The following is a 13883-nucleotide window of genomic DNA, read 5'->3' as shown; positions in this document are numbered from 1 at the left end:
AGTTTTTTGCTGTTTGGCCGTGGGCTGCGGGTCCACTGCAGACTGCACTTGGAACCAGCTATCTAGCTCCTTCTCTGCCTCCCTGATGTTACGCAGTCTTGGTTGAGGAAGCTCATCAGATATGGTACAGTGACACAAGGCATCTGAACTGCTTGTTCTGGTCACAAACTGGAGCTTCTCTCAGAGCCCATGGATATATCTGCCTACTGCACAACTGGCAGAAAACATTGGCACGGTCCTCTAAGTGCTCTACTAAAAAAATAAAACAAACCACATTTCAGTTCTGAATACTTCTTTTACCCCTTCTGCAGGCATGACCTGAAGGAGCCATGTAAGGTAAGTTAATGAGGGCAGTTACAGTTAATCTTGGGCCAATATGTTCTTAAGAGGAGAAACACCACCTCTGTTGTAAATTTATGAATGTGCAAACACTGGACTCTATCCTGCCAGGTCTCAAGTTGACAAAGGCAGAATTAATCATTACCTAGGCTTCAGCACATGGGAATAGTCACATGAAAGTCAATCCCCATTCATAAATCTTCACTGTAAGAATACTTAATACACTTTCAGATGTATTTTTTTTTTCCATGCATAAATCTAACATGCTTAATTTTTGTATGTGATAAATCTGGTGCAGAAATCCATGAGGGTTCTTACACAGTGATCTCTAATCATACTGTGATATCCCTTACAGAGTCTGTCAGTAATGACAAAGAACGCATCTGTCCTGGTTTCGGCTGGGGTAGAATTAATTTTCTTCCTAGTAGCTGGTACAGTGCTGTGTTTTGGATTTAGTAGGAGAATAACGTTGATAACACACCGATGTTTTAGTTGTTGCGAAGTAGTGCTTACACTAGTCAAGGACTTTTCAGCTTCCCATGCCCTGCCAGCGAGAAGCTAGGAGGGGGCACAGCCAGGACAGCTGACCCAAACTGGCCAAAGGGATATTCCATACCATGTGACGTCATGCTCAGTATATACACTGGGGGGAGTTAGCCGGGAGAGGGGTGACCGCTGCTCGGGAACTGTCTGGGCATTGGTCAACAGGTGGTGAGCAATTGCATCGTGCATCACTTGCTTTGTATATTCTTTTAACCATTATTATTACTATTTGCCCTTCCTTTTCTGTCCTATTAAACTGTCTTTATCTCAACCCCCAAATTTTACTTCTGGGCATCGGTCAGCGGGTGGTGAGCAATTACATTGTGCATCACTTATTTTGTATATTCTTTCATCATCATCATCATCATCATTATTATTATTATTAATTTTCCCTTCCTTTTTTGTCCTATTCAACTGTCTTTATCTCAACCCACAAATTTTACTTTTTTTTTTCCAATTCTTTTCCCCATCCCACTGTGGGGGGGAAGTGAGCGAACAGCTGTGTGGTGCTTAGCTGCCTGCCGGCTTAAACCACAACAATGTCTACATTTTTTAAGGTGAAACAATGCATAATAATGTAAGGATGTTTCTCAGTCTGCATACAGTGTCTGATTTACTTTTATCCTTCCATAAAGAACTATCTGTGGCTTGAAAAGAAACCAAGTATTTTTTTAGGGCAGAGAAATGTTCTACTGCTGCAAGTATTCAGGCATGGATTTTAGGAAAACTGCAGTGTCCAAATGTTGATCAGGATTGATACCATCATATTACTATTGCTTCAAAAATAACTCTAAGAAGTCTTATGAGTATAATATAGATATTCCTGTACATCACCATCACTGCCCATATAAAATGAAAAAAAAAAGCCAACACAAACCCCCAAAATTCCAAGACACTGTGTGAATTTTTCATGCAATGTGAGAGCACCTGGTGCTCTACTAGAGGCAGGAGATATTTCTACGACAGAAGTGAAACAGAATAATTACCTAGTTCTGTGGGATGCACCTTGTTTTTTCCCCAATGGATCTTAAATTTCCACAGACCATACTTTTTGTTAGGCTGTGGTCTTTAACCTTTGTGGTAAATCTCTACATCTGTGGAGAACCCTTCAAAGGCCGTATTCCCTGGGCTCACCAAATGTGTAAAGCTCCCCAGACCTATAGCTTGTCACGTTAGTACTTTATTTACCAATAACTGCTCATGAACCAATACTAAAAAACATGAATTGATGGTGCTTTCCAACAGTGCCAGCAGTACAGGGAATATGAACGTGGCCTTGGACAGAAGTCCTTAATTAAAATTTGTTTCTTAGGCTTACTGGCTTAGGCAGCCCAATGAACGGGGCAATGACAAACAGAAGAGAGAAAGACTTTTATCTATATTCCTACTGCTGCTTTTTACAAATGGCTGCAAGTTTGTAATTGTTTTGTACTGATTGTCTTGCACTAAGAGTATCACATCCACACTTCCCTGTACCAGTCTTTCAGCTGTGTGTATATTATAGAAAAAACATCAAATTGTATCTCACTTTCAAATCAACATCCAAGCAGCTATAAATGAAACAGTAACGATGACATTTAAATAATGAATGAAAAATAAATACATGTAATTTTAGCACTGCTTCTATTATAAAACTATCTTGCACTCTAGCCTGAGCACTTTAAAACATCCTGCTACCTTAAATGATACTTTGCTGCTAATACTAAAATCCATGTTTTACTTCAAAGATGAGGTCAGTTTAAAACACTTTGAGCCTCGTTTTTCAGTGATAGACCTTCAAAGTTCTTCCAAAAGTTGTGCAGATTTCTCCCTTGACTTATTACTACCTGTCACCACAAAAACTTGTGCAAGGGGGATGGTTTCAATGGTCAAATTTTACAGAATACCAGCTATGAACTTCTTCCAATAGTAGAAGTTTTCCAATAATGTGTTAATATTCAGTATTGTTATACTGAAGAAGGGGCAACTAGAAATAGTGGTGACTTTCTAAATACCTTTTATGCGCAAGTGTCTTTACCCACATCATGGATAAAAGCACACTAAAATTCTAAATAAACCAAGATACATAATCCCTCCCCTAAAGAACATGGAAACACATCATGTTTCCCAAGCACATCCTCAGTCTAAAATGTTGCCAGCTACTTCCTATGCTCCCCACTTTCTATCTCACCCCTACAGACCACAGGCTAAAGATAGATTTCATTCCTTTGCTTACAAGAGTCCACACTTCTTTACTCTACAGGCCATGTACTAGAGTATTTTTGAGGCAAAGCATGCGATACCATCATTTGCTTCAGGCACTTTCAGAGGGAGGGAACCAGGAGCAGATGACAACAAAGAGCTCCCCATGCCACCAGCTTTGTTGTAGGACTTGCTCGGGTGGATATGTGCCTGGACTGCAGAGACTGGGGTCAACTGCTACTGCTGGTTTACTTGAGTTATGGCTTGGGTTACACCCCTCCACGACACGTGTTCTGATGAGCATGAAATGTCTCAGGTCCTGTGTGAAGTCTACACGTTATTCAAGAACCACACGTTGGCAAACCTTGTGACAGCTGAGCATAGGTCATTGTCAGACATAAGTACACCAGATCAGACTGGCAAGAGCAGCTCTAGAAAAAAGCCCCTGAACTCCCTTTGGACTATGGTCTGTGTTGCTCCACAGTATCACGGACTCAACTGTCACATCCATGCTCCAGACAATTAAAGTGTTTCTTTCTTTACTCAGCAGTTCTACAAAAGGAGAATAGCCATGCAAATGTTGAAGTTTTCTTGCTTGCTCCAACAATCAGTGAGAATCTTGTTGACAATATAGATCACATCCTCTTGGAACAATATCAATTTCTAAACTAAAAAAATCAGTTTACTAAAGGTGATGAAAATTATGACATGCAAGAAATACGATACCTGTTTGTTGTTTTCATTGGTACAATGCAGCCTTTTGAGGGACACAAAGTGCCTTATTTTCCTAGCAACAGAAATAATCACTTGTTACCATATCAAATGGTAAAGAGAGAAGTGAAGTGATACACTGCTATTTTCCAAAGCAGAGGTCTCCATGCCCTCATGAAACAAGATACCAAACCCAACACCAAACAGACAACTGGGCAACAAGCACTCCTTCAGCATTACAGCTATGTTTTTGTCCCGGGACACCTGATCCTTTTGCTCCTGCAGGAATTCACTTGCACATCTGGGAGCAGAATTTGGCAACGTGCCCATACTACACCACAAAGGTGTGAGCACATACAAGCACGCACACAAACAAGGGGATCACCCAGCTGCTGATCCTTCCAGCTGACCGGGTAACAGTTTGGATACTGTAGAATAACTTCATAAAGAAATGCATGCTAACATGAACCTAAACATCAGCTTGCAGGTACCTATAGCAGTAACACTGTTAACTGTTATGACTTTACAGTTCTTTTAGCCAGCATATGATGACAACAAAATGAACAAATATCAGCAAAGAACATGAACTTCTCAACTTTGCTTATTCTTTCCACATTCCTTGAAGTCAGCAGTTATATCATCACCCTGTTACTAAATACAGAGAGGTTCATGTCAAACTTACAGATGGGAAAAGCAGAGACAAGGCCCTAAAAACCACAAAGCAATTATGTTCTGAACAAGTTAGTTACCCTCCTTGACCAATCACAGGCGTTATCTTCACATGCTGCTGGATACTGTCTCCTGATTTTCTTCTTGCATAGTAAACTCCTTGCCATTCCTAAGCAAACACACACAACAGAGACAGCATCTAAGAATACATAGCCTGCAGTCAAATATTATTTACTATTACATATCCTTACGGAGTAAATAATTACATATTATTTCATGGTTGTATTTTTTAAAATAGTATAAATACAGAGTGGCACCTTTAACAGGCATTTGCTAACATGAGGACAGTGTAAATATGTTTCTCTTGTGAGAGAGTATATAATTTTTACAAAGAACTTTAGGAATCATCTACATTGAGGGGCTACAAACATTCTTGCTAGGTACCACCGTAAGCAGTGGTGGCTGCAACACATCCAGAGAATATCTCCCTTGGGAGCAGCAGAACCAAACTCTGCACTGAGCACCATCCAGCTTTAAAGTTGTCAGTCGTCAAGCAATATGTATGCTAAATTTCAGAATCCCTTGACCTAAGGATGTCCTTCAACTAACTTCAGGTAACAACAGCCTATTCTCACTCATGTTTCTAGATCAGCAAAAGGAAGAAACAATTTCTTCATGGCATCTTTTATCCCGTTCTTCCATGCAAATGCCCATTTCTCTGACTAGCCACTAATTTTCCTTCCATCCCCACTGCTACAGGAAAGCATCAAGAAGACTGCAGGCTAACCAAGAGCCATATATGCACCATCTTCAAGCAGTTCACTGATGCAGCAATAAAAGATTTCCTCTGGTACAGATTGGAGAAGAAAGGAAGATAAAGCAGAAGGCTTCTCTCTCCTTACCACCTCAAAGAAGAGAGATTTTAAGGAGGGAACTACTTGGCAGCAGAGTAGGATGAAGTTGGGAAATGGGTGGAAGATACCTTCTCAGTCACAGACAAAGGTGGGTGGATGCAGAAGACACACAGGGCCTTCAAGCAGGCAGTGATAGCAGCTGGGCAGCCTATATAAACGAGGAGGAGCAAAGCAAGAGTGGTCTGCAGGTACTGCTAATGAACCAAGGTGAACCTGCAAACAACTTCAGACAGTGACCCCCAAAACTCAGATCATTGTTGGAAGTGACTCAAAGGTTCAAGAACTCCCCAAAGTTAATGAAGCAGAGGGTGAGACAGGGAAGGGTGAGAGGTACTTCTGCAACCCATGGGAGATGGGATTAGGGGAACATATTGCCAGGAACACGTAGCGCTTTTGCAGCCCGTCACCACCACGACAGGAGTTCACAGTGCACTGCAGATATTCTAACTATAGTTAGAAAAACAAACCCCACTGGGTGCTGATGTATTTTGGTCACAACTGATTATGCCACATGGTGCTTAAAGCATGCAGTCAATGAAAGCTCTGCAGTTGTGACAGAACAGTTAAACCTTTTGGTTGGATGGTGCAACCACTGGAGAGACTGACTGAGGGACAAACCCTTATGTTCCAACTAACAAAAGCTCCATGGGCTGTAAGCAAAACAGAAACACAGAAAACGTTCTTATGTTGATTTTAAGCCAACAGATCAGTAGAGGAGTTCAGTCAGATCCTAAAAGCAAAGCTAAGGAAATCTGGAGACACTTGTCTGAGGCATGGGCTGTTGTGCTCCTAAGACATCTGAGGAGAAGAATTCTGGTCTTATATGTGCACTTATGAAAACCACATCTTGTGTTCTTAAACCTAGAACATTAAAAATAAATCAGAATAGAAATCTAAAGCAATTTTGCGTGAATTTATTTTATTTGCTTACCTTTCCTTTTTTAATAAACGTGTTGATAGTGTCTAAAAGATCCACACAGTTTTTGTCGCTTTTTGGTAGTTCAGTAAGTTCCTTGCCAATAAGCTCTCCCTTGTGATACCCCATCATCCGTTCAAAGGCTGGATTAACATACTGCCAAAATGAAAGTACTTTAGGATAATATGAAAGAGAACATACTTAAAGGATAATTACTCACATATCACTATCAAAGTGTTACAGGTTATACATCTAAAGCCATAACCACACATCCCTACAATTCAATGTTTTTCATATAAAAATACTGTGTAATGGTGAAACATTTTATTCAAGTAAGGAGCTGAATGCAGAAGGCGATATGTAAACTGTTATCAGAAGGCACAGAAAGAGAACAAAACTCTTTACCATACAGGTTATCTAGTTCTGCTGCAGATTTCATGCTGGTTTCACCATAAGCAACATTACTTTACTGAAAATTATAATCTAAGTAAAGTTACTGAAGGAAAAACCTTAAAAATTCAGTAGGCATCAATATGCAGCATCCAGAAATAAGGCAGTTCATTGCACAGGTCTTTCTAATGGGCAATAAAACTGAAATACTGAAATAGAACAGAAACTACTGAACAAAGGTCTCTTTGGGGTTTGTCTCTCCAAATTCTACAAAATAGTTAATTCTTTTTCCCCCTACCTGAATGACATGATCTTCACTGGTTATTTCTATAGCTTCCTGACAATGGTCTAATGCTGTAAACACTGCATTACAAGCCCTGAAATTAGCAAATGATTCACGTTAGTTTTATTGTTAGAACATTTTGCTCACTATAGATGCATTATTATATTGTACTTATCGGTAGGCGAATCACAAAGCAGCATGTTGTTTTGACTAAACCATGTCACTACCGCCATTATGATTTTTTTTCAGGAAATTCACCTTCAGATGTCCCTATTTTTAATGTGTTTTTACTGCAGATCACATTGTAAAATTGCTCATGGGTACTGCAGCATCTTAATAGTATACTTCTTTCTCCAAACATGCTCTAGAGAGCAGGAACTAACAATTAGCAGTAAAAATAACAAATGGCTGTTACATCAGAATAGAAAGTTTTGTGATCATTAAAAATAGGGAACACAAAAATCAGCACAGCAGATACGTACAAAGTTTTCAATACAGCAAATAAATCGGCACTATCAAAGAAGTTGTAATACAACATAATTAAGGGAAACAATTTAAGCCATCCCAAAGTCCTAGTCAGAAAAATATCAATTTTCCTGCTTCCAAGTAATAATTCAGTGACTTGATTTCCATACATCCTGATCTTTATTAAGGGCCAAAATGATCTTCGTTTCCCATTTTTTTCAGGGTTACAAAATTTAAGATGCTTAAATTATGATTTACACAGGATGGGATTAACATTAATATAGGCTCCTAATACTAGAAAGAAAAAAAGAATACATAAAGAGAGAGCGCATACTAAAAGAAACAAGCCAGGCATACTTGCTTTGATAGATGACAGTACTTCATCTCTGATTTGGACTAAACACAAACTAATTATCTTCTATGTACCTCTCATTGCAGGGAGCATAAATGCACCATGCATAAACATTCTTGTATACAGTTATTACCTAAACGGAACATCTTGCTCCCAGACTGCACAGTGGGGTTTGAATTAATACCGATGACTAGAGAATTAAGAAATACAGGAAATTGCTAGTTCTGCTTATCATAGAAGTAACTCAAAACCAAAGAGAGATACACAGAGACATAGACACGCAGCCGCGTGGATGATTTTTAGGAAAAAGTGTTGTATACAGAAGATGACAGCAGTATTTCAACTCATACAATAAAAGGAGCTCCCAATGCAATTTTACAAATGATTTTCTAGCAGTCCAAGCCGGCTCCAAAGTGGCTTGTGTGCCGGCTGTGCTTTTGTGCTGTGTGAAACAACTAATTTATCTCAGTGATAGATGCCCATCTGGTACACCAGCTGCTAACAAATGTCATTACATAAACTTTCTGTAAGAAAACACACAGCTATGTTTGCACTATTCAAACCTTAGTATTTTCACTTGACCTGGCAACCAAGCCAGCAAAATTACAAGTTTAAATGGCCTATATCGTCTTTGATTAATACACACCTCCCACAGATGTCCAACCAAGCTTCAAACCAGAAGCAGCTACATGGAGAAGTGGAGTCCCCGCTTGGAATGGAAAAATACTTCTGACCACTGACATGACCTTATATATTGCTTTCTTGGGCTGGTCCTACTTTTTCACGACATTTCTCTTGTATCTGAACACCTGAAATATCCTGGTTTTAATTCCATCGACTAACTTTCTGAAAATATTCTGTCTTCCCTTTCACTTTTACAAAGCTGTACAGAAGACCTACCGTGACAGCAAACAGATCAGAGACCCAGTGAGATAGACATACATGGCAACTCTTTTTTCCCCACTTAATTAAACCACATGGATGAAAACAAATTATAATGGAATAGTATTACCAAACACTGGTTCTGCTTAGTTTTTAATGGCAAATTCTTCTAGGGCATCTGCCTAATCAGGTAGAGGTAGGCGGAAATCCTCTGTTGCAAGATACCAGCTTCCCCAAGTCACAATATTCCTTTTCAGAAAGTTTATCTTTTAAAAGGCTACTTCATGCCCTCAGAATTTAGTACAAATGTTGCTTATAAGCGTTACTTGTGCTTGTTACATGGTGAGGAGTATTTAACTATTCAACTATCCTGGGCCTGCATTTATTAAACTCTTCAAACTGCTTAACTATTCTGGGACTGCATCTGCCAGTGGCAGTAGCAAACCCGAAAATATCACCCTTTTTTTTCATAGTATTTTGCAATGCTGCCAAAGGTTCCCAAACCAGTCATGTTCAGAGGAGATGTGAATATATACACACACACAAAAATATATATGTGTATTATCAATATACAAAAGACATGATAACACAGAATACTTTTTATATAATGTTATTATTTACATAAATTAAAAGGAAGCAGGCTCACAGTTTATGTAACTACATTCAAGAGAGCAAAAGCAAGCAGAATTGGAAGTGGGTGGTATACTGCTGTTTCCATAAACAATATGAATGAAAGAACTGTCAGTAGATGAAATGCCGCTGGGGACTGACATTGTTTCCTTCCAATTTTAATGAATTTTAAGATTTTTTTGGTGATGGCTATAGATACACTTGCAGAAAAATATGGTAGCCAATATGAATCATGCTTCCTGTGTTGGAGTTTTAATTTTCTGCATTCAATTCAATTGATACTACTCATGTAGAGATGCTCAAACTGTATTTGCATCTTGTTCTTGAAATGAAACATAAACTATAAGCATTGTGTGTATGAATGACAGCTCAATCTTTCTATATAAAACTGATGTTTCTGATCTATGCTGACTTAATTCAGAAGTCACTCATTTCATGTTGCATTTACCACTGAACAGCAAACCAAGTCAGGACCACCATAACAGCTAATCAGCTTCTAAAATGTCACAGCTGCTTTATTTTCGTGCTGAGTTTTGGAAAACACCTATTAAAAAATGCGTGAGCCCAAATTCTATTTTTTTTTGTCCCTGAAAATTTTACTGTTATTGCATTCTGCATGCACAAACACGTAGTTACTTGAACATGAAGTTACATTGGGATTGGTTTGCAAAGAAAATCTTAGAAAAATCTACTTCTTAAATAGAGACATTGAAACCTGTACAAAAGTGACAGTATTTTCTGTAGATGGAACTGGAATTAATTTATGACACCCAGGGAACTACACCTTCTCTGCATGACACTCAACTTCAAGGGCTTTTTTTTCATATAGTTGTATTGCAAACATATTTACGTGCATGTATAAGGCACCTGTATTAGATATAATATTATTCACATTAAAGAAAAAGTGATAAGGGAATGAAAGTAATTTAATTTCTCACTAAGATAAAAAACTGTGCTCCTGGTCTGCGAAGTCTTGCCCAAGCAAGAAAATAAAAACTCAGGGTATGAAGAGCCAGATCAAGATTGCGTTCAGCTCAAGCTATCAGATATGAAATCTCACACACATGAGATCAAGTGTGACTTTGTGAAGTTTTACCGTCATGTAAATTTGCAGCCCATAAACCTTACACACAAGACAGGTTTTTAAAATGCTGCTTGCAATTAAACGAGCCTAAGTTGTTGTTCTGCAATATTTCTGCTACAGGATCTTGCCCTGACTGTATTGCTGGTTATAATGGCTGCTAGAACATTGCCAAATTCAATATGGACACCTCAAGACATATGGGATACAAGCAAGCATCAGAATAAGGAACATGTACTGCATTTTGCATTAAGGAAAGCCGTCATTTAAACCACCAGTGAATGAAACATACACAGACCAAGCTTTCTCAGGGTACTGGTTACTAAGGCACTTAAATTTGTCTTTTACAAAATAACAGAAGAAGGAAATAAGGGTATAGTATATTAGTTAACATACAGATGCAAATCACATATATGCGTAGCTGGGAAGAAGCAGGAAGTAACCTGATACAATTATGTAGACCAAGCGGTGGATGTTTGCAGTTTCTTACACTTCTACATACCGTAATTTGAACTGAGATCGCACTTCCCCATGTTCTATTTGAACCAGTTCATTGTAACAAGCAGTTATGCTGCTATTCTCCATGAATTGCTGGAAGACAAATCAAGAGTGCATGAAATAGATTGGAATGGTTTTAAACTGTCATTTCTGTTCCTGCATCTAAAACTCTAAACTTATAAAGAGAGCTGGCATGAGTCCAGCAAAGGGCCACGAAGGTGATTAAGCATCTCTCCTGTGAGGAAAGGCTGAGAGAGCTGGGACTGCTCAGCCTGGAGAAGAGAAGGCTTAAGGAGGGATCTCATCAAGGTATATAAATATCTGAAGAGAGAGTGTAAGAAGACAGAGCCAGCCTCTTTCCAGTGGTGCCCAGTGGACCAGAGGCAATGGGCACAAATGGAAACACAGGAGGTTTCCTCTGAACATCAGGAAACACTTTTTTTCCTGTGAGGGTGACTGAGCACTGGCACAGGTTGCCCAGGGAGGTTGTGGAATCTCCATCCTTGGAGATCTTCAAAAGTTGTGTGGGCATCGTCCTGGGCAACCTGCTTTAGGTGGCCCTGATTGAGCAGGGAGGTTGGGCAAGATGACCTCCAGAGGTCCTTTCCAACCTCAACCATCCTGTGATTCTGTAGAAATAAAAAGCTTCAGCTGTACCTTTTGTGTTCAGTAATCATCTTTTCCCCAGAAATTATTTTCTAGTTCTTAAGACAACATAGCTATTTAAATAGAAAACAAGTATAAAAATATGCTAAAACTTCAATGGTGAATTTTCCCTTTTGGTTTTAGCAACACAGTTAGAAACAGATAATCTAAAAAAACCCAAACACAGTCTCACACAAAACCGGTATTGCCTTGATGTTTCATTTTGAACATCTATCCTTAATCCAGAATGGAAATGGAATACCTTAGAGACATACAACATCCATGCTAAAAAAAGAAAAAAAATTAATAATATTTGGCATTCCGTTTGTTTTCAAGCAAATATTGCAGCTGAAGCTCAGAAGGTGAAGTAACTTTGCTCCACAAGTAATCTCACTGAGCTGTCATTGTGAATTCAGAAGTGCAGAAAAGTATATAAAGTAAGGAGCATGCTGACAACAGTTAACAAACTTTTATATACTCCAGATGGGAGAGGATGTCGTCTCTTTGTTAGGCAAAGATAGTAAGCTGAAAGGTCTTGTGCTTGGTCCTGCTGAAATCAGAAATTTTAGGTTGATACAAAACAAGTAGATTCTCTGACTTCAGTTAAAGTTTACTGCTCATTACTAAACTTCTGCTATGAAGAGCTAAATCACTCCTTTAGAAATACATACACCGACTCCACTTTTCACAGAAAATACCCTGTGCTGTCACTAGTTCTCACAAGCACAGCTGCATGCAGAGTCAAGAGGCAGCACTCAAACCTCCAAGGAACAAAAAATGGCTTTTAAGAAATTTACACTTCTCTCCTGTATGAAAAATTGTGTTTTGGGGACCAACAGCTTAATCCCAAGTTGCCAGCAAAATGTAAAAAAAGTAAAATTAAAAATAACTGTTGATATGGGTCTGCTTCACTCCTTAATGTTAAGTTCTTAAAACATTTCTGTAACTCTCACTTCACACAGTAAGTGAATGCATGGCAAACCAAAAGGCGCAATATCAAGTTGGCAGAAGCAAAGGTGCAAATGTTCAGTTTTTGCATAACAAACTGCCCACAAACAAACTTGCCTTCTACAGCACTGTAGATTTAGATTTTCAGTTTTAGGGTGCTCTTTTAAATATTCAAATAAGCTTGTGATAAATTTAAAACAATATAAAAACAAATCTATCAATAATGTACAATTTAAGAATGATGGCAACCTATTTTACAAACTAAACTTACTAGAACATACTAAAGCTTTTTATAAAATGAATTTTAAAGTAGTGCTGTTTACTGACAAAATTTAACCACTGCTGTTTACTGAGAAAAAAAAATCAACCACTATCTCAGTGCAATTGTTTGGCTAAGAACCAAGAACTGCAACTTGTTGAAGTGCTAAACCTGCTCTTAACCATTGTATAGTCTTCTGCAGATGCACAGAATCTCTTTAAGTTTATAGTGCTAATGCAATTCATTCATTGGCTCACTCAAAGCTGAGAAATCAACTGTGATCTGAAAAAAGCAGGAAACATTTCCTTTTTCTAATCTGTGCATTGAAACGAGGCACAAGAAGATGAAGATCTATTAACTCAAATAATAGAAGGCAAACAACAATACTTTCTTCTAATAAAGTTTAGTATTTATACAGTACATTTTGACTGGGGACTTCAACCACCTCGACATCTGCTGGAAAAGTAGCACGGTGAGCTGTAGGCAAACCAGGAGACTCCTGGAATGCATTGAGGATAACTTCTTAAGCCAGGTAATAGACAGCCCTACCAGAGGGGATGCGATACTAGACCTGATGGTCACCAATGCAACAGCTAATTGGTGACGTCAAGACTGGAGGCAGCCTGGGCTGCAGTGACCATGCATAGGTGGAGTTCACAGTCCTGAGGGATATGGGTCAGGCGAAGAGTAAAGTCAGGACCCTGAGTTTTAGGACAGAAAACTCCCAGCTCTTCAAGGAGTTAGTGAATGGAACCCCCTGGGAAACTGCCCTCAAGGACAAGGGAGCAGAAGAGAGCTGGCAGGTCTTTAAGGACTCTTTCCATAGAGTGTGAGAGCTCTCGATCCCCAGGTGTAAGAAATCAGGAAAGGAAGGCAAGAGTCTGGCATGGATGAGTCGAGACCTGCTGGTCAAACTAAAAGGCAAGAAGGAAATGCACAGGCAGTGGAAGCAGGGACAGGTATCCTGGGAAAAGTACAGGGACGTTGCCTGGTTGTGTAGGGATGGGGTCAGGAAGGCCAATGCATGGCTGGAGTTGAACTTGGCAAGGGACACAAAGATTAATAAGAAGGGCTTTTACAGGTATGTCAGCCAGAAAAGGAAGGTCAAAGAAAGCGTACCCCCCCCCATGAACACGACTGGCAAACTGGCAACAACAGCCAAGGAGAAGGCTGAGGC

The 13883-nt window shown here is 39.2% G+C and overlaps 1 protein-coding gene across 2 annotated transcripts in view; it reads right to left on the bottom strand.

Annotated features, from left to right (window-relative positions):
• Positions 1 to 13883, bottom strand: part of PDE8B (phosphodiesterase 8B) — a 54438-nt gene that overhangs the window by 25795 nt on the left and 14760 nt on the right. Inside the window, exons 5-10 of one of the 2 annotated variants that reach the window (XM_009280296.2) lie at positions 10859 to 10947; positions 6962 to 7040; positions 6289 to 6429; positions 4524 to 4612; positions 3785 to 3850; positions 1467 to 1490 (exon numbers count right to left, since the gene is read on the bottom strand). In XM_009280296.2, the coding sequence (XP_009278571.1) occupies positions 1467 to 1490; positions 3785 to 3850; positions 4524 to 4612; positions 6289 to 6429; positions 6962 to 7040; positions 10859 to 10947 (488 nt within the window). The remainder of the gene's footprint in view (positions 1 to 1466; positions 1491 to 3784; positions 3851 to 4523; positions 4613 to 6288; positions 6430 to 6961; positions 7041 to 10858; positions 10948 to 13883) is intronic. The other variant, XM_009280295.2, reaches the window with a different exon arrangement.

Source organism: Aptenodytes forsteri, unplaced genomic scaffold, assembly GCF_000699145.1.
Source record: "Aptenodytes forsteri isolate BGI_AS27 unplaced genomic scaffold, ASM69914v1 Scaffold387, whole genome shotgun sequence".
Lineage (NCBI taxonomy): Eukaryota > Metazoa > Chordata > Aves > Sphenisciformes > Spheniscidae > Aptenodytes > Aptenodytes forsteri.
This window is presented reverse-complemented; position numbering and strand designations above follow the sequence as displayed.